Raw genomic sequence first — 20,550 nt, forward strand, 5'->3', positions numbered from 1 at the left:
TCGGGCAGCTCAACATGAGTGGGGCAGCCCATGCCTCTGGCACTGAGCCACCCAGGTGGACCTTGGCACAGCCAACGTTAACCTTCCTGGGCTGCAACCCCGCAGCACAATGGAGTGGAGCCTCAGTCTCTTTTCATTCGGCGCAAAGTGGATCAGCCCACAGCCTTGCAGCTGGAGTGGGGCCAACTGCAGCCTCGGTCAACCCTCTGTGAAGTTTGGAAGTGGACTAGGGCAAGGGAATTTCCACCAGTACTTATCTTCTCTTGCTTCTGCTTCTTAGAAAGGCACCGCTGCTTGGCATTGCTGCATACCTCCAGCTGCAATCAATCTCTTGTTGCCTGATTTCCCCTCCAAGCAGCCCAAACATTAGGGGAGTGCTCGGAGAGCCTGGGCTTCAGGAAACCCAGAATTTTTTTTTAAAGTCACTTTCTGCTATCTGTGAAGTTTCCAAGAGTTGGCCTAATTAATTTACGAGCCCCAGACAAAGTTCAAAGAAACCCCATTCATTTATTAGGGCTAACATCTTGGCACGGACTTCTGTGTAGCTGAAACTAAATCCCACTTAATGGCGTCTGAACTTTACCCCTGTGCCCCCTCCCCTCTGGCTGAGGTCATCAATCACATTCTCCAACAGGATGTTATGGCAGGGTTCTGGACATGCGCATTCACATCCCAGTACAGCAATATGAGACTTTTACTCTGGCCAAAAGTATGCATGGCATTCCCCCCCGCCTCTTCTCAAGTTGATAGTACTCATGGAAACGCTTTAGGCATTGACACCCTAGGGCGCACATGACCCAAGACCAGGGCTGGATGACAATCCTGCAGCAGAGCTTCTGGGGGATTCCGACCCCAAGTTCGCAGCCAGCATTTGGATTACGGCCAGCAAGCCAGATCCCACTGGAGTGAGCCTTCTACTCGGGCCAAGGATGGGTGCAGGATCAGTGAACGCCAGCCCCAATCCAGCAGCAGATGCCGGTTCAGCTGCTTTGGGCTTTCCACCCGCAGATCGTGACCCCACAGGCGATCCCAGGCCAGCCGCAACTGCAAATGCAGCCCCAAGCCACAATTCCACAGCAAGTCCCGGCCTAATAGCAGCCGCCGATGGTATTGCCACAGGATCAGGTCCAGCAACAGCTGCCTGCCCAGCAACCCGTTCAAGCTCAGCAGCAAGTCCCAACAGCTCCCCCACCTCCCCGATTCCGGGTGACGTTTGATGGGACACGTGAGAGACTAGCCAATTTTCTCAACCAAGTCTGGGCACACATCAACCAATATGGGGATCAATATCCTTCTGATCAGGATTTGATTTCAGCCATATCGGATGGTATGAACGTGGGGGAGGTGTCGGAATGGATAGGTGAGCTCCACGCTGAAGGGGCCCCTGAGCTAGACGATGCCAATGGATTTGTTCAACTGACGCAAGTCAGATTCAACAATGTTGCCCATCAAGTGGAAGTGGAGGCGCAAATCCAAGAACTGAAGCAAGCCGGGAGACCAGTAAAAGAGCTCATTTGGGAGTTTCGGAGACTGGCTGGAAAACTATGAGACTGGCCGGAGCGCTTCCTAGTACACAGTTTCAAGGAGGCCCTGGATTCCAATCTCAGAACGGCATGTGGCATCCGGGGGTGCCGGACCAAATTCATATGTGGCATAACACCATGGCCATCTTGGACCACGAGCTCCACCCCCACCGAAGGCCAACCACCGAGAAACCAGCCAAGACACCCCTAGGTCGCCTAGCCCAGGTCAAGAAAGCCAAAACACCTACCCTAAAATTGGCAGGAGCTATCAAGTGGCTCCTCCTCAAGCCTTCCAACTTGGGAAGAATCAGCCGGGCTGCCGCTGAGCGCAAGACGCGGAGGGAGCCGAGAGCGGCAGCGGGAGGACGACGAGGAGGAGGACGATGAGAAGGGCCGGCGCCATGGCGGAGCAGACCTACTCCTGATACCTCTTTGATGAACCTGCCTGCGAGCGGTAGGACGCGGGGCGTCTGGATTGCCTTCCGCTATTCTGAGGACATGAAGCCTTGTTTTCAAACATCCACACTACAAACTCCTCCGCCGGCCATCTTCCCTACCGAGGCCGACTGCTTGCCAACCACTTGCTTGACCACTACCTCCTCCTCCGCTACCATCACGAGCAGCTCCTGTCGCGAGAAGCCCCGCGGCAGCTTCTCAAGACCGGCTTTTCTGCAGCTCACGCCAGAGGAGCTCCTGCTGGCCGACGACCACACGGGCAGAGCCGTCCAGAGCCCCCGCGAGAGTCGCCGACACCTGCCCTGGAGCACCGGCTACGCCGAAGTGAGAAATGCTGGTAAGAGCCAGCATAATGAGGATCAAGCCGTCTTTGTGGAAAAAAGAGACAGCCTGAGAAATAACCCAGGCCCCAAGGGAACCTCTGGAGAGTCAGAAGGCAGCAAAGGTCTGCACTTTTACTATTGGGTTTTGTTTGATGGACATGCTGGAAGAGGAGCTGCAATTATGGCATCAAAACTGCTTCATTTTCATATTTGTGACCAACTCCAAGACTTGGTGGATATCTTACAAGATTCCTCTCCCCCTCCAATTTGCCTGCAAAAAGGACCCAGGACATTTCTCACAGAACCAAACAAAGCTCCTCTGGCAGAAGATGCAGAGGCCCCAAACACTGCCTTGCCACGCTTCCATATGGAAAAGGTGGTTTCCCATGAAAGTTTAGTAGTGGGAGCCATTGAAAATGCATTCAAGCAGATGGACAATCAAATTGAGCAAGAACGGGTAACCAGGCAAGCAACTGGAGGCTGCTGTGCCCTAACTGTGGTTTATCTTCTGGGGAAGTTTTATGTGGCCAATGCTGGTGATAGTAGGGCTAATTGAGGCCTGAATTGACTTGGCTCGTGACCCACCAGCTCAGTGTTCTGCAGGCCTGGTTGGAGATGCGCCATGTACTCAAGGGCAGACCTAATATTATTGCGGGAGTCCCCCCTCTCGCAGGTCTGCCCCTCTGCTCTTACGAGGGCCCACCTCGATGAGGGATACATTAATCCAGAGAGGTGGGCGAGGCGTGGCCTCAGGGGGTTTTTAGTTAAATTTTTAATTCGTTTTTTAGGGGGTTCTAGGGTGGGGGGAGGGGGCAGAGGTCGACCTCGAGGCCGCTCTCTTGTGGGGTGCCACAAGGGTCGGTCCTCTCGCCTCTCCTGTTCAATACATATATGAAGCCACTGGCCGAGATCATTCGTGGGTTTGGGGTAGACTACCATCTGTACGCGGATGATACCCAGCTGTACATTTCTACCCCAAACCACCCCAACGATGCCATCGAAGTGATGTCCCGGTGTCTGGAAGCCGTACGGATCTGGATGGGAAGTAACAGACTCAAGCTCAACCCATCCAAGACTGAGTGGCTGTGGCTACCGGCGCCCCGGTTCAACCAGCTCACTCCATCTCTGGCCATTGGGGGTGAACGTCTGGCCCCTGTGGATCGGGTACGCAATTTGGGCGTCCTTCTGGATACCCGGCTGTCCATGGATGACCATGTGACAGCCGTGGCCAGGGGGGCGTTCCACCAGGTTCGCCTGGTGCGCCAATTGCGTCCCCTATTGGACCGGAGCACCCTTCGCACAGTCACTCATGCGCTTGTGACGTCCCGGCTAGACTACTGTAACGCTCTCTACATGGGGCTCCCCTTGAGATGCACCCGAAGGCTGCAGCTTGTTCAGAATGCGGCCGCGCGGGCAGTCTCAGGAGTCTCTAGCTACTCCCACGTAACACCTCTCCTGCGCGGGCTACACTGGCTACCTGTGGCTTTTCGGGTGCACTTCAAGGTGTTGACCATCATTTTTAAGGCGCTCCATGGCACAGGACCTAGTTATTTGCGGGATCGTATCCTGCCCCATACATCCCTCCGGCCGATTCGCTCACACAGAGAGGGACTTCTCCGGGTGCCGTCCACTAGGCTGTCCCAGCGGGCAATGCCGAGGGGAAGGGCCTTCTCTGTGATGGGCCAGACCCTCTGGAATGACCTCCCCCCCGACATTAGAATGACTACGGATCTCCGCTCCTTCCATCAGAAACTGAAAACCCACCTATTCCAGCTAGCCGGCTTGGCCTAATTCCACCTATCCCACCTCAGTCCTATTTCTAAATTTTTAAGATTGGTTTTAAGGTCTGTTTTTTAATTTTTATAAATTGTACAGGGTGTTAGGGTTCTAAATACCATGCAGAAATAAATCATTGTCCAAGGCAAAACATCCTTAAAGATGCAATTTATTCCGCAGGCATGTTAGCACGGCTATGGAAAATTCCAACTCTGGAAGTACATCCTCTGGGTTCACCCAGTTGAAAGTTCATGATCTCTCCCCACACCCACAAATCCATCACATGTTCCAATCATATTCTTCCACGCTGGCATGTACACCCATCTTCTTCCGGCCAGGTGTCGAAATGCGAAGACAAAAGATGACCTTGGCTTCTACAAAAGAATGTCAACAATCCATTCTACAATCCTACTCCTTTCTATTCCCCCCTCCCAACTACTACACTATTGAAACAGAATAGAAAATTATAAGAAAGTGTGGCAGGCCAAAGATCCTAAAAAGAACATAACTACAGGCCTGACACAGGGGTTGTTTAATTGGATTTTTACCTATGTGTATGATTGTTTGTATGTTCTTAATTTTTTCCTGTACACCGCCCCGAGTCCCTCCGGGGAGAGGGGGTGGTCTAGAAATTTAATAAATTATTAAATTATTATTATTAACATGAGCACCGGGCATCGGAATTCCTGGCCCCTGCCCCAATCACACAGGTGCACACTCCGGCCACAAGTGGGACAAAGAGGACCACATGGAAACCACCCAATAAGAGTCACCTTGCCAACCAAGCTGACGAAGTTCCTCTCCTGCCCGAAGAAACAGAGGAAACTCCAGACAGTGGAGCCCCTCCAAGTCCAGTGGGGGAAAACAGCAGCAACAACGACCCGATGACCCCTTTGCCATCAAAGCCAAAATTATAGTGCCCGAGACAGGGGTGGAAGGGGAAGTTGAGGCAGTCATTGACATGGGCTGCACCTGGTGTTTAATCAGCCTTCCCATCGTGGAGCAGCTAGGCATATGCATGAGACACCTAGCCCACCCCATCCGCTTTGAGCAAGTCGACGGGATGCTGATTGGTGGAACCCTCCCCACAACCCAGGCAGAGGGCAGTTAGCTTCTGCTCCTGGTCCAGGAGGAAAGAGGTGAGTCTGCGGAGGAGGAGGAGGAGGGTGCACCCTCCTCCGCCTTATCCACAGACTCACCTCTTTCCTCCTGGGCCAGGAGCAGAAGCCAACCGCTTGGGTCATCTGGAGAAGGGGCAGGCAGAGCTGCTAGCCCCCTTGACTTACACCTCCTGCACAGCGCCTGCTTCGCCAACTGAGTCCCGACCTCCACGCTTCCCCTGGTTGCTTGCGGAATCAGGCTCTGACTGAGGCAGCAAAGGCGCAGGGGACTTGCCGGGAAGCCCGGCACCGTGTTGATGAGATGGCAGTGTCCAGGAGGACTAAAGTGCTGCGTCTCTATCAGGCCTTGCTGCGAGAAAGCCAGGCTTTCAATGCCTACGGCTATAGGTAAGAAGACAGGGGCATCTCGGGAGCAGAGCCTTCGGTGCCAAGTCCCTCTTCTGCCCCAATGAAAATCATCCCCGAGGAGGAGCCGAAGTCCTGACGCCGACGTGCGATGTCAATGCTCTGAGATCGCAGTCGATACTTTTGCCAGTGGGTGGTCCAAACGGACCTAAACCGTCCCGCAGAGACAGTGAACAGGAAGAATACGTCTTGCTGATCTCAGGGTCATTGCAAAGTCCCTGATTGATCCAAGAGAAGTTCTTCAAGCCGGTGACAAAAAATCCAGCCATTTGGCTGATGAAGTCGGGGCGGCTCCAAAACGGAAGGATATGGAAAGAGAAAGTGTTTCCAGCCGGTGAGGAATTTTTACTGTTTTAAAGTGACTGCCTATAAAAAACATAAAATTATTTTAAATTGGAGAACAGAAGAAATAAGCAGCAGAATTTAATTTGGACTGGTTTTGGACAGTGGGTTATCTTACTTTTTAAACGCTATCTTCACAGATGGAATTTATGCAAGCCTTTTAAAACAAATGGATTAACTTTTCTTCTATTTTTTTTTCTTTTACTATTCTTTGTAATCTATGGACTAACATTCTCCTCTTTCATTACTGTGGGTGTTTTTCTAACTCATTTGAGAATCAGACTTTTTTAAAACTTGAAATACAAAAAAGATACAAAAAGAAACAAAGGAAATTGCAACATTGCAACAATAACACTGCTACTCGGAGGCTGGAGGTTTGTGTATTGGAAACGAAACACTTTTATTTTTTTTCACTGATTATCCTGGCTTGGCACTTCAAGGTCTCACTGCTTGTTTATAGAGAGTGATAAGAAGAAAAGCACACAGATGTTCCTTTGAAGTATATTTTTAACCAGAGAAAGGTGAAAATGAAATGTTATTGTGAATCTATGCTTAATCCTGTTAAAACCTTCTAAGCTAGAGCAGCAGTGTTTGTTATATATATATAACATCTTAAGAAACCCCAAAGACAAAATCCAGCTAGAAAACCAAGGAGTCTACGAAATACCATGCAAAATCTGCCCAGCAATATACATAGGACAAACAAACAGGAGAATAAATGCACGCATCACAGAACACAAAAATGCAGTAAGAAAAAAAGAAAAAACTTCTTCCCTTTTCCAGCACCTTAAAGCTACAGGACACGAAATCAACTTTGAAGGAGCCAGGTTAATCTCCAAAACAGAACACCTCCACAAGAGAATAATCATGGAAGCCATCGAAATAGAGAAACACCCCCACAGCATGAACAAACGTGATGATACCTCCCGCCTACCAAACATCTGGAAACCAGCCCTAGCCAACAAACGAACACCACCCACCACCCAAGCCGTTAAAATACAAAACAACAATGCACACACAACCTGCACCAATCAGCACCAATCTACCAATCATGATACAACCACACAACCAATCATTCCACTTACTGAAACAAAGCCAGCACCCCATCCCCTCCCACCAAGACTTACAGAAAGACGGCAGCTCCGTTCCCATTTTAAGCCCACATTTTGAGCCCACGCTTGAGGATGGCAGGTGAGATCCTGCCGAAACGTTGCAAAGACAATCTCAACCTTACACGGGAAAAGACCCGAATACAACAAAACCAGCATATATATATATATATATATATATATATATATATATGTATGTATGTATGTATGTATGTATGTATGTATGTATATATATGTGTGTATATATATATATATATATATATATATATATATATATATATATATATATATATTTGTGTTGTATTTGTACTGATAAATAAATAAAGGGAGACTAGTATAGATCTATTTCGAGCTAATTAGCTCTCATCAGCTAGCCATACCCTTACTGGGATTTGAACCTGTGCTGTTATATATCTCAGGCAGGAGCCTTAGCCACTAAGCCACAGGATCGCCTCCTTATCAGTTGAGCCAGGGAAATAAGTATATATTTGTGTTACAACCCCTGGTATGCCTAAATATGGGAGGAAGGTCACTACTCCCTCTTTCTGTCCTTCGGCTTCATCACAGAAGACGATGCAGGCAGAAAACCATATTCTTATTTTTAATGTTGCCTTTTATATTTGTGTTGTATTTGTACTGATAAATAAATAAAGGGAGACTAGTATAGATCTATTTCGAGCTAATTAGCTCTCATCAGCTAGCCATACCCTTACTGGGATTTGAACCTGTGCTGTTATATATCTCAGGCAGGAGCCTTAGCCACTAAGCCACAGGATCGCCTCCTTATCAGTTGAGCCAGGGAAATAAGTATATATTTGTGTTACAACCCCTGGTATGCCTAAATATGGGAGGAAGGTCACTACTCCCTCTTTCTGTCCTTCGGCTTCATCACAGAAGACGATGCAGGCAGAAAACCATATTCTTATTTTTAATGTTGCCTTTTATAGTTGTGTTGTATTTGTACTGATAAATAAATAAAGGGAGACTAGTATAGATCTATTTCGAGCTAATTAGCTCTCATCAGCTAGCCATACCCTTACTGGGATTTGAACCTGTGCTGTTATATATCTCAGGCAGGAGCCTTAGCCACTAAGCCACAGGATCGCCTCCTTATCAGTTGATAAGCTTATCAGTTGATCGCCTCCTTATCAGTTGGCTAGGGCTGGTTTCCAGATGTTTGGTAGGCGGGTAGCCAACAAACGAACACCACCCACCACCCAAGCCGTTAAAATACAAAACAACAATGCACACACAACCTGCACCAATCAGCACCAATCTACCAATCATGATACAACCACACAACCAATCATTCCACTTAACGTAACAAAGCCAGCACCCCATCCCCTCCCACCAAGACTTACAGAAAGACGGCAGCTCCGATCACATTTTAAGCCCACAGCTTGAAGATGGCAGGTGTGATCCTGCCAAAACGTTGCAAAGACAATCTCAACCTTACACGGGAAAAGACCCGAATACAACAAAACCAGCATACCTACACCCGTGAAAATCTACGAAAACATATATATATATATGTATTTGTGTTACAACCCCTGGTATGGCTAAATATGGGAGGAAGGTCACTACTCCCTCTTTCTGTCCTTCGGCTTATCACAAAGACCATGCAGGCAGAAAACCATATTTTTATTTTTACTGTTGCCTTTTTATATTTGTGTTGTAATTGTACTGATAAATAAATAAAGGGAGACTAGGATAGATCTATTTCGAGGTAATTAGCTCTCATCAGCTAGCCATACCCTTACTGGGATTAGAACCCGGGCTGTATATATCTTAGGCAGGAGTCTTAACCACTAACCACTAATCCCAGTAAGGGTATGGCTAGCTGTTGAGAGCTAAATAGCTTGAAATGGATCCATTCTGTAGTGGCTAGCAAGTCTGCCTAATATGTAACACATCCCAGGTTCAAATCCCAGTAAGGGTATGGCTAACTGATGAGAGCTAAATAGCTTGAAATTGATCCATACTAGTTTCCCTTTATTTATTTATCAGCACAAATACAACACAAATATAAAAAGGCAACATTAAAAATAAAAATATGGGTTTCTGCCTGCATGGTTTTCCGTGATGAGCCGAAGGACAGAAAGAGGGAGGAGTGAGCTCCCTCCCATATTTGGGCATACCAGGGGTTGTAACACAAACACATACACCGAGACAGCCTTGGTCGCGTTGGTGGATGATCTCTGGAGGGCCAGAGATAGAGGCTGCTCCTCTATCCTGGTCCTATTAGACCTCTCAGCGGCTTTTGATACCATCGACCATGGTATCCTACTGCGCCGGCTGGAGGGGATGGGAGTCGGAGGCACCGTTTTACGGTGGTTCGTCTCCTACCTCTCCGGCCGGATGCAATATGTGTTGACTGGGGGGCAGAGGTCGACCCCGAGGCCACTCTCTTGTGGGGTGCCGCAAGGGTCGGTCCTCTCGCCCCTTTTGTTCAACGCATATGTGAAGCCGCTGGGTGAGATCATCCGTGGTTTTGGGGTTGAGTACCATCTGTACGCTGATGATACTCAGTTGTACATCTCAACCCCAAGCCACCCCAACGAGGCTGTCGAAGTGATGTCCCGGTGTTTGGAAGCCGTCGGGGTCTGGATGGGGGACAACAGACTCAAACTCAACCCCTCCAAGACTGAGTGGCTGTGGCTACCGGCACCTCGGTTCAGCCAGCTGATTCCATCACTGGCCATAGGGGGCGAACAATTGCCCCCTGTGGAACGGGCGCGCAATTTGGGCGTCCTCCTAGACGCCCGGCTGTCAATGGATGATCATGTGGCAGCCGTGGCAAGGGGGGCGTTCCACCAGGTTCGCCTGGTGCGCCAATTGCGCCCCCTTCTGGACCGTGATGCCCTACGCACAGTCACTCATGCACTGGTGACGTCTCGCCTGGACTACTGTAATGCTCTCTACATGGGGCTTCCCTTGGGACGCGCCCGAAGACTGCAGCTAGTCCAGAACGCAGCCGCGCAGGTAGTCATGGGGAGTACTCGGTACTCCCACGTAACACCTCTCCTGCGCGAGCTGCACTGGCTGCCTGTGGTCTTTCGGGTGCGTTTCAAGGTTCTGATCACCATCTTTAAAGCGCTCCATGGCATAGGGCCTAGTTACCTGCGGGATCGCATCCTCCCACATACATCCCTGCGGCCAATCCGCTCTCACAGGGAGGGTGCCATCCACGAGGCAATGCCAACGGGCGACACCGAGGAGTAGGGCCTTCTCTGTGATGGGCCCAACCCTCTGGAATGACCTCCCCCCCGACATTAGAACCACTACTGACCTCCGCTCCTTCTGACAGAAACTGAAGACACACCTGTTCCGACTGGCTGGTTTGGCATAATTTATAACGTCTACCTCCTGGCATACACATTCGTACTGGTTTTTAGAGGGATAATGTTTTAAATTTAACCTGATATTTTAACTTTTGTATTGATTTATTTATTTAGCTGTACAGTTTGGTATATCTTATCCTCCTCTCATACATGTATTTATGTAACTATTTCTATGTTTTAATCTGTTGTATTTGGATACGGACTGTACACCGCCCCGAGTCCCTTTCGGGAGAGGGGGCGGTATATAAACGCTAATAAATAAATAAATAAATAATACTTATTTCCCTGGCTTAGCGGATAAAAGGAGGAGAACCGGTGGTGTAGTGGCTAGCAAGTCTGCCTAATATGTAACACATCCCAGGTTCAAATCCCAGTAAGGGTATGGCTAGCTGATGAGAGCTAAATAGCTTGAAATGGATCCATACTAGTCTCCCTTTATTTATTTATCAGCACAAATACAACATACATATACATATACATATACATATACATATACATATACATATACATATACATATACATATACATATACATATACATATACATATACATATACATATACATATACATATACATATACATATACATATACATATACATATACATATACATATATATATATATATATATATATATATATATATATATATATATACACAACATAAGGAAATGGGATGTAAATTGTAAACAGTGATTTGGAAAGAAGGATTAGAAAACTTTGTTATTAAATATTATGGATGTTAACTAGAATAGGACATAAGGATTCAGTGTTATTGAAGGATTTTAGAAATAGTAAATGAAATGCCAGTATGTGGTTATGTATTAAATCTTGGTAAATTTTATGATGAAGGACGTTTAAATAATTATAGTCAAATGAAAATGGAGGTATGATGATGGCAACATGTATAAATATCTGAGTTAAAATACTTGAGTTAATATGAATTATGTTTGTTGACTGTGGAAGAGATACACATAAGCCTTTTTGTAACCAACTGATACACTTTCTACAGTATGTAAAGAAGGATGTGTTGTGTTTGTTTTGAAAATTTTAAAAAAAACTTTTATAAAAAAAAAAGAAAATCATCCCCCACCCCACTCACTCCAGTTAAATGCGCGTAGGGTGATAGGGTTTGTTTTAAATGGATAAAAAGATCTGTGCTACTCGTTATTAAAATCTGAATGGAAGTGAGGACGCCGTTGATTCTAATGCAGGTAGGCAGAGACAGAATTATTTTTTTCTTGTTTCTCTCTCCCCCGCCCCCCCATTAAGGTGTGTCTTATACGCCAGTGTGTCTTATACTCCGAAAAATATGGTATATAGGTAAATAAAATATGATAAAATTATATTTTGGTGTCACCCCTACAATCTACCCCAATCAGTCCCACATATGCTGATTTCAACCGAACCACTTTGCTTAAGTACTGTGCTGTGCTAAACGTTATTTTCAGATTCTGGCAGCACATAAGGTAAGTTGTTTTGATATGGGGATCCAAATGGGTGATTCGTTTGGTATATAGACCAAGGTACCTATCTCTCACCCTCCTATACAGTCAACAATCAAATAGAATTTGAGCCAGGTCTTCTATCTCTGCCGCTCCGCAAATGCAGAGACGTCAATTGTAAGGTATAGAACGGAATCTCCCATATGTGACCATTGTGTCAAGCTGTTAGAATATCACTTGCATAAATATCTCCCTAAGACAGGGGTGTCAAACTCAAGGCCTGCTGGCCGGATCCGGGATGCAGGGTGCTTAGATCTGGCCCGCGGGACTGGCCTGGAAACAACAAAGGTGTTGGACCCGGGGGGGGGGCAGCTGACAGAGGGCTGCAGGAGGCTGTCATAGCCGAAAACAGGGCCCAGGGGGGGCATGTGCGCCCCCCCGGCTCCATTTTCCCTGGCAGAGGGCTATCAAAACAAACTTTTTAAAAAGGAGAAATGTTTCCTCTTTTGCATTTGAGCATGCAAGAAGGGGAAGGAAGAAGGCAGGAAGGTAGATTATGAGACTGAGGGAGTGTCTCAGGGAAGTCCTGCCTTAGCACTTGGCTACCACAGGTGCCCCACATGAGTCCCATGTCACACATACCATGGCCACAGCCCCGCCACACCATGCCCCCCCCGCCCACCCACCCCGGCCCTCTGAGGACCCTGATGCAGCCCTCAATGAAATTGAGTTTGACACCCCTGCCCTAAGATGTTTTGGCAGTTGTAACTTTGATTTGCTGGGGGGGGGGGGGGGCCTTTACTGCTGTAAGCTGCAACAGGTTGAAGCATTTCCCAAGTTATAAGCCTATTTATATGACCCACTCTATTGCCTCTTCTGCACTTTGCAAATGTAAATCACTTGCATAACAAGAATTAGGACTACCGTATTTTTCGGAGTATAAGATGCACCAAGGTTTTGAAAAGGCAAATTAAAAAAAAAAAGTTTTTGCACTCTGCAGACCTCCCCAAAACTGCCCGGGTTTTTTTCAAAAAAAGGGCATGCATAGCCTTTAGGAGGCTTAGAGTGCTCCTGGGGGCTGGGGGGGGGGGGGAAATTGAGCAACAAACAGCCCGTTTGATGCCGGGCATCCCAACACAGGGAGCTCTGCTGGTGTGAGCAGAGCTAAAACCAGATTTCTCTGCAGGGGAGAAATCGAAAGAGAAGGGGGTGGGAGGGAAAGAGAAAGAGAGAAACAGAAATAGAGAGAGGGAAAGAGAGAGAAAGGGGGAAGAGAAAGAGAGAGAGAAAGAGAGGGGGTAAGGAGGGAGAGAAAGAGGAAGGAAGAGAGAGAGAGAGAGAAAGAGAGAGGGGAGGGAAAGAAAGAGAAAGAGGGAAGAAGAGAAAGAGAGATGGGAGAGAAGGAAAGAGAGAGATAAAGAGGGAGGAAGGGGAAAGAAAGAGGGAGAAGAGAAAGAGGGGAGGGAGGGAGGGAAAGAGAGAAGAAAGGGGAAGAGAGAAGGAAAGGGCGAAGAGAAAGAGATGGGAGGGAGGGAAAGAGCGAGAAAGGGAGAGAAAGAGGGAGGAAAGGGGGGAAGAGAGGGGGAAGAGAAAGAGAGAGGGAAGGGAGGGAAAGAGAAAGGGTGGGAAGAGGAAAGAGAGTGGGGGAGGGAAAGAGAGAAAGGGAGGGTGGGAGAAGGAGAGAGGGGGAAGAGAAACAGAGGGGGGAGTGGGAGAAGAGAGAGGTAGGGAAAGAGAGAAAGAGAAATGATATTACAAAAGTTTTTCTTTTATTGTTGCTAAACGTAGTATTTCAAAAGCAGAAAAAAGGGGGCATAAAAGTGAATTTGTCACATTTTTCTTAGAACAATTAGCTGAACTCTGCCTTGTTTATCATTATTTTTGGTAGTAAAACTTCATTATTCAGGTTAATAAAGGTTGGCACTTTGCAATAAATAAGTGGGTTTTGGGCTGCAGTTTGGGCACTCGCTGCTCTAATATTTACCTCCCCCACACTGTAATTTTCTCTTATGTTGCACCTTAAATGCTCTCACAAATCAAGACAAATATGTGTGTCCCAGGATAATGTTGCAGAATCCAATCTGCGTCAGTCACCAGGACCAGAAGTTTAGTGCTGGAGTCCATCCTCGAGGATCTTCTGTCTAGTAGTGTGTGTGCTGTCCCCCAACTAATAATAATAATAATAATAATAATAATAATAAATATTTATTTCTTAGCCGCACCCTCTCCCGAAGGACTCGGGGCGGCGTACAACAAAACATAGGAAATAAATATATCGACATACATATAACAAAACATATACCAAGACATATATACGACATATACAAGGAGGAGGTGAACTGATAGATAAAAACAAGTAAAAACACAATGTTTAAAAACCCCTAAATAAATTGAATGCAATTAAAATACCCCAAATAAAAAACCCGTCAGGAGCGATATAGTTGGATCAAAGTTGAGCCAGGCCAGCAACTTGAAAAAGGTGGGTCTTGAGCTTTACACGAAAGGAGCGGAGGTCAGAGGTATTCCTAATATCCGGGGGGAGGTCATTCCACAGGGCTGGGCCCGCCACAGAGAAGGCTCTACTCCTAGGCGCCGCCCCTCGACACTGTCTGGTGGACGGCACCTGGAGGAGGCCCTCTCTGTGCGAGCGGATTGGTCGCAGGGATGTATGGGGCAGAATACGATCCCGCAAGTAACTAGGTCCTAAGCCATGGAGCGCTTTAAAGATTGTTATCAAAACCTTGAAACGCACCCGATAGACCACAGGAAGCCAGTGCAGCTCACGCAGGAATGGTGTCACATGGGAGTACCTAGTACTCCCCATAATTACCCGCGCGGCTGCGTTCTGGACCAACTGTAGCCTCCGGGTGCATTTCAAGGGAAGCCCCATGTAGAGAGCGTTACAGTAGTCCAAGCGAGACGTCACCAGCGCATGAGTGACTGTGCGTAAGGCGTCCCGGTCCAGTAGGGGGCGCAATTGGCGCACCAGGCGAACCTGGTGGAACGCCCCCCTTGCCACGGCTGTCACATGGTCATCCATGGACAGCCGGGCATCCAGGAGGACGCCCAAATTGCGCGCCCGCTCCACGGGGGCAAGTTGAATGCCCCCGATGGCCAATGATGGAATTAATTGGCTGAACCGGGGAGCCGGTACCCACAGCCACTCCGTCTTGGAGGGGTTGAGTTTGAGTCGGTTGTCATCCATCCAGATCCGTACGGCTTCCACACACCAACTAACTCCACACTTATTCTACTAAAGGACCCAAAATTGAAACGGCTATCATTTCATGATTATTGTGTGACAGGAGATATGGAGACAACTTAAAAGACATATTCATGTAGAACTGTAGGAAGTTAAAACTCCCCCCATCTCCTAGAAAAATGAAATATCCTAGGAAATATTGAAAAGGCAGAATATTATATTTCCCTGGATGTGAAAAGGGAGAAACATGTTTTTAAAGACAGAGTAGCTCCCTGCAGCTCCCCCCCCCCACCTTTGTCAATGAGCCATTAAAGCCTGAGCTAGTGTACTTTACATAATAAAGGAAGGATTAGCCTTCCAGAGAAACTCACCACATGGCATCTGGAAACTCAAACTTGGCCCCATGGGAGTCTGATAACCAATCAGAATATATATTCTTACACAGGAGCAGGAAACAGAGAGGTGGGGCCGAACAGAGAGTATAAAGCCAAGAACTTTCAGCCCTTTGCTCTCTCTTCTTCTTCACCCAACATTGAAGCATGCGATCACCTTTTCTGTTCAGGAGCTCAAGCCATGTGATCCTGTCTACCATTAAACCATCTTTCCAAGCAGCCTCCAGGTCTCCAGTGTCTTTTTCCCCACTTGGAACTGAACCCAGAAGGACATTTCTTCCAACAGAACAACAACAAAAAGGCCTGGACTGGCTTTCGTCTACAGGTGAAACTCGAAAAATTAGAATATCGTGCAAAAGTTCATTTATTTCAGTAATGCAACTTAAAAGGTGAAACTAATATATGAGATAGACTCATTACATGCAAAGCAAGATAGTTCAAGCCGTGATGTGTCATAATTGTGATGATTATGGCTTACAGCTCATGAAAACCCCAAATACACAATCTCAGAAAATTAGAATATTGTGAAAAGGTGCAATATTCTAGGCTCAAAGTGTCCCACTCTAATCAGCTAATTAAGCCATAACACCTGCAAAGGGTTCCTGAGCCTTTAAATGGTCTCTCAGTCTGGTTCAGTAGGACTCACAATCATGGGAAAGACTGCTGGACTGACAGTTGTGCAGAAAACCATCATTGACACCCTCCATAAGGAGGGAAAGCCTCAAAAGGTCATTGCAAAAGAAGTTGGATGTTCCCAAAGTGCTGTATCAAAGCACATTAATAGAAAGTTATGTGGAAGGGAAAATGTGGAAGAAAAAGGTGCACAAGCAGCAGAGATGACCACAGCCTGGAGAGGATTGTCAGGAAAAGGCCATTCAAAAGTGTTGGGGACTTTCACAAGGAGTGGACTGAGGCTGGAGTCAGTGCATCAAGAGCCACCACACACAGACGGATCCTGGACATGGGCTCCAAATGTCGTATTCCTCTTGTCAAGCCACTCCTGAACAACAAACAACGTCAGAAGCGTCTTACCTGGGCTAAAGAAAAACAGACCTGGTCTGTTGCCAGTGACGTGCAGTCAGGTGAGGCAAGTGAGGCATAGCCTCACCACTCTCATCATGAAAAAAAAAAGTAAAAGGAAAAAGCTGAGCTAGTTACTGCCTCACCGTGGATGACTCTGCTTAACTGTTAAAAAAAGCTGGAAAAGGTATGTGTGGGTTGGAGGGAGGGGGAGGAATTCAAACTTCATCCTCCTGGTGCTGTGCAGGGCTTTGGGCAAAGGCTGGAGGGAAGGACCCTGTCTCGCTTGTGCTCTCCCTCCCCAAGAGTAGTTTGATTGCAGGCAGAGCCACGTTGTGGGGCCGGTGTGTGTGCTACAGCATGGCTCTTTGCCTGGCTTCCTGCCTCCTCCTGTGGTCTCCTCACTGGTGCTCTCCCTCCCCAAGTGTAGTGACTTCCTCCCCAGGCCCCCATTCATTTCTCTCTCACACACACACAGCTGGATAAAACTATATAAAAATCTAGCCCAGCTTCACTGATTACAAGTTTGAAAAGGCAACCTGGCTCCGCCTGCAATCAAACTACACTTGGGGAGGGAGAGCACAAGTGAGCACTGAGGAGACCACAGGAGGAGGCAGGAAGCCAGGCAAAGAGCCATGCTGTAGTACACACACTTCCCCCCAGCCTCTTTCTTTTGGAAGGCTCGGCTCGGCTCGGCTCCCCTCCGGCTTCTCTGCCTCTCCTCTCACCCCAGCCTGCCAGCAGGAGGTGGTGGGTGGGCTTTATTGTGTTCCAGGCATTTCCCACCCAGACAGCAGGCTGCATTTGCAATGGTGGAGGTGTTTGGGAAAGGCATTTCCCACCCAGACAGCAGGCTGCATTTGCAATGGTGGAGGTGTTTGGGAAAGGCAGCAGGGGAATGGGGGGGATGGCAGAGGAGCTGCTTTCAAGCCACTGGAAAAGATATCCAATCCAACTTTTGTGTGTGGGGGGGTTTGTTTGAGAGTGAGTGAGAGAGGGAAGGGGTAGGAGAGATAGTCCAATCCAACTTCTGTGTGTGTTTGTGTGTGTGTGTGTGTGTGTTTGAGAGAGGGGGAGGAAGGGAGAGAGGGAGGAAGGAGGGGAAGGAGAAGAAAAAGAAAAAGAAAGAAGGAGCAAAGGAGAAAAACAAATGCTGTCGCTTTAAATTGGAACTGAGCATGCCTGGCTGTGGAATTCTGGGAGTTGAAGTCCACAAGTCTAAAAATATTTGAAACCCAGCACTGTGTCAGTGCCTCACCAGTCATAAACCTCACCGCACGTCACTGTCTGTTGCTCAGTGGTCCAAAGTCCTCTTTTCTGATGAGAGCAACTTTTGCATCTCATTTGGAAACAAAGGACCCAGAGTATGGAGGAAGAATGGAGAGGCACACACTGCAATATGCTTGAAATCCAGTGTGAAGTTTCCACAGTCTGTGTTGATTTGGGGAGCCATGTCATCTGCTGGTGTTGGTACACTGTGCTTCATTAAGTCCAGGGTCAACACAGCCGTCTACCAGGAGATTTTGGAGCACTTCATGCTTCCTTCCGCAGACGAGCTTTATGGGGATGCTGACTTCATTTTCCAGCAGGACTTGGCACCTGCCCACATTGCCAAAAGCACCAAAACCTGGTTCAATGACCGTGGGATTACTGTGCTTGATAATCTATGGGGCATTGCCAAGAGAAAGATGAGAGACATGAGACTGAACAATGCAGAAGAGCTGAAGGCTTCTATTGAAGCATCCTGGTCTTCCATAACACCTCAGCAGTGCCACAGGCTGATAGCTTCCATGCCATGCCACATTGAGGCAGTAATTGCTGCAAAAGGGGCCCTAACCAAGTACTGAGTACATATGCATGCTTATACTTTTCAGAGGTCCGATATTGTTCTATGTACAATCCTTGTTTTATTGATTGCATGTAATATTCTAATTTTCTGAGATTGTGGATTTGGGGTTTTCATGAGCTGTAAGCCATAATCATCACAATTATGACAAATCACAGCTTGAACTATCTTGCTTTGCATATAATGTGTCTATCTCATATATTAGTTTCACCTTTTAAGTTGCATTACTGAAATAAATGAACTTTTGCACAATATTCAAATTTTTTGAGTTTCACCTGTAATTGAAATTATTGTTCACAAAGCTTCCTCTGCTAGTCTAGCTATAAACAAATATAAGAGCATTACAATTTTGGCAACCAGGGAAGAGGCAAATAACTCAAACGAGCAATTCAGCAAATTAAGAGGTGTAATTTACCAGGGTGTACAGTACACGAACAGCAACGACCCTCTAGCTAAATAAGTGGATCCTCGTTGAAGTAGCAAATCCTGCAGACCCAGACCAAGCCTGTCAGCTTCCCCATGCCATCAAATGCATGACTCCCGTTGCCTCCATCCCTTTCGCGTACTGGGGATAACCGCCCTCCGCCCCCATTCCATGCATTGTCTTCCTGCATCTCCATCCAAATAAGCATGTTTGCTCCTCCATTATTTCCGTGGGGCCTTCAACCTCTCATTTCGGTCTGGGCCTGCCAAGAAAGCATCAATAGCGGGGAGAAACAGGGAGAAAATTCCAGACAATTTACCACCCAGGTTAGGCCACCGCTGCTGTTGCCACCGCCGCCTCCTCTTCCAATGCCGCCGCTGCCTTCACCTCCTCCTGATTTTACCATTATCTTACCCTCACTTCACTATAAATAGTTCTAAATCGAAAGGCCTAAAAGGGTGGTGGTGGAAGGGAGTGGGGGGTGGGGGGTAAAGCCACCCCAGACCGGACCTGGGTCACTACACTCACACTCTCATTTCCTACATGGCAGTTTCGCGGGGCGGAAAGAGTTGTTTCCCATCCACAGAGACAGAGCTCTTCCCAACCAGCTTGCATGTGCATCCACACACTGACCCATAAGCTTCACTCGCGCGTGAATGTGCGCCCACCCCTTTCCCCCACAGCACCTAACTTAACTTCTAAGCATGCGCGCACCTAAGCGGTGCGAGCCACCAGACCTCTCCTTCACTGTGCACGCCTCTACACCTCCCCTCAGACTTGCGGGGGGACACAACTCTTCTGTTCCGATGACGCCAACGTTGGGCGGCAGCATAGCAGATGAGCCGCTTTGGGTGTTGTGTGGAGCACCGGAGGCCACCTTTTCCCTCGAAGCGGGATCAAACTGCCAAGACCCCGAATTAAAAAGTGGCCTAACAACTCCCCAACGGGTTCCCTGCCCGCGGAAAAGCCCTGTCTTCAGACTATAAATGTTCTGCCTGCCCCCATCCGGCACAGCCACCGCAAACTGCAAACGCTCTATTTCCCTTCTGGCCAAGCCACCATTGGCCAATTATAATCAGATGACAGTAGCACAAATCTCATTTTCTACCAATCCCAAAAAAGCCACTCCGGTCACCGCAGATGGCAACAGTAAAACTCTTTTTCGGAATGAGTGTTGCGGAACATAGAGGCTATGTCACTGAGTTGAAAGAGAAAATGTTTCTTTAGCTGTGAAGTTTTAGGTGAAGCTCGCTCTTTCGGACGCAGACGGTTAGCTGTGCCTAAACTAAAATCTCATAACTGCGGCTGATTTTGGCTATTTTATTCAGGGGTGGGTTTCTGCCAGTTCTAACCTCTTCGGTAGAAGAGGTTCCAGAAATCTAGCGAACTTGTTAGAAGAGGTTCGTCACAGAGCGCCTGCCCCACCCCCTCGCTCAGTTCCCATTCCGTCGTTGCTCGCGGGCGGTAGCTTGTGCGGTGCGGCTGGCTTCCTAGGACCTCCCTGAACTTGCCTAGGAGGCATGGCCGCCAGCAAAGCATGGGGGCATTCCAGGGCATCCCACCCCCCACTGGTTCCCTGCCTCCCTCCCCGGCGAAGTTTACCAAGGTGTGGTTTTCCTCCCATCCCTTGTGCCCGGCTCCCATTGAGCTCCGGTAAGGAGGAGAAGAGCCTTTGGGGAGTGAAGAGGAAGAGGAGGGAGGAGGAGGAGACATGTGCGGGGCCGTGCAGCTGGGCAACCAGCGGAGGCAGGAAGGTTCTTGGGAGCGCCGAGAACCTTCCTGCCTCCCCTGGACTTCGCGCTCTTCTCCGCGCACTCCTTGCAACTG

At 47.9% G+C, this 20,550-nt stretch overlaps 1 protein-coding gene across 1 annotated transcript in view; it reads right to left on the reverse strand.

Annotated features, from left to right (window-relative positions):
- Positions 1-19,129, reverse strand: part of LOC309400281 (DNA topoisomerase 2-beta-like) — a gene marked incomplete at both ends in the record, with an annotated part of 193,697 nt that extends 174,568 nt beyond the window's left edge. Inside the window, 1 exon segment of the mRNA XM_081968694.1 lies at positions 19,043-19,129. Within this exon segment, the coding sequence (XP_081824820.1) occupies positions 19,043-19,129 (87 nt within the window).
- Between the last annotated feature and the right edge of the window lie 1,421 nt (positions 19,130-20,550).

Source organism: Natrix helvetica (assembly GCF_964273705.1).
Source record: "Natrix helvetica genome assembly, chromosome: W".
NCBI lineage: Eukaryota > Metazoa > Chordata > Lepidosauria > Squamata > Natricidae > Natrix > Natrix helvetica.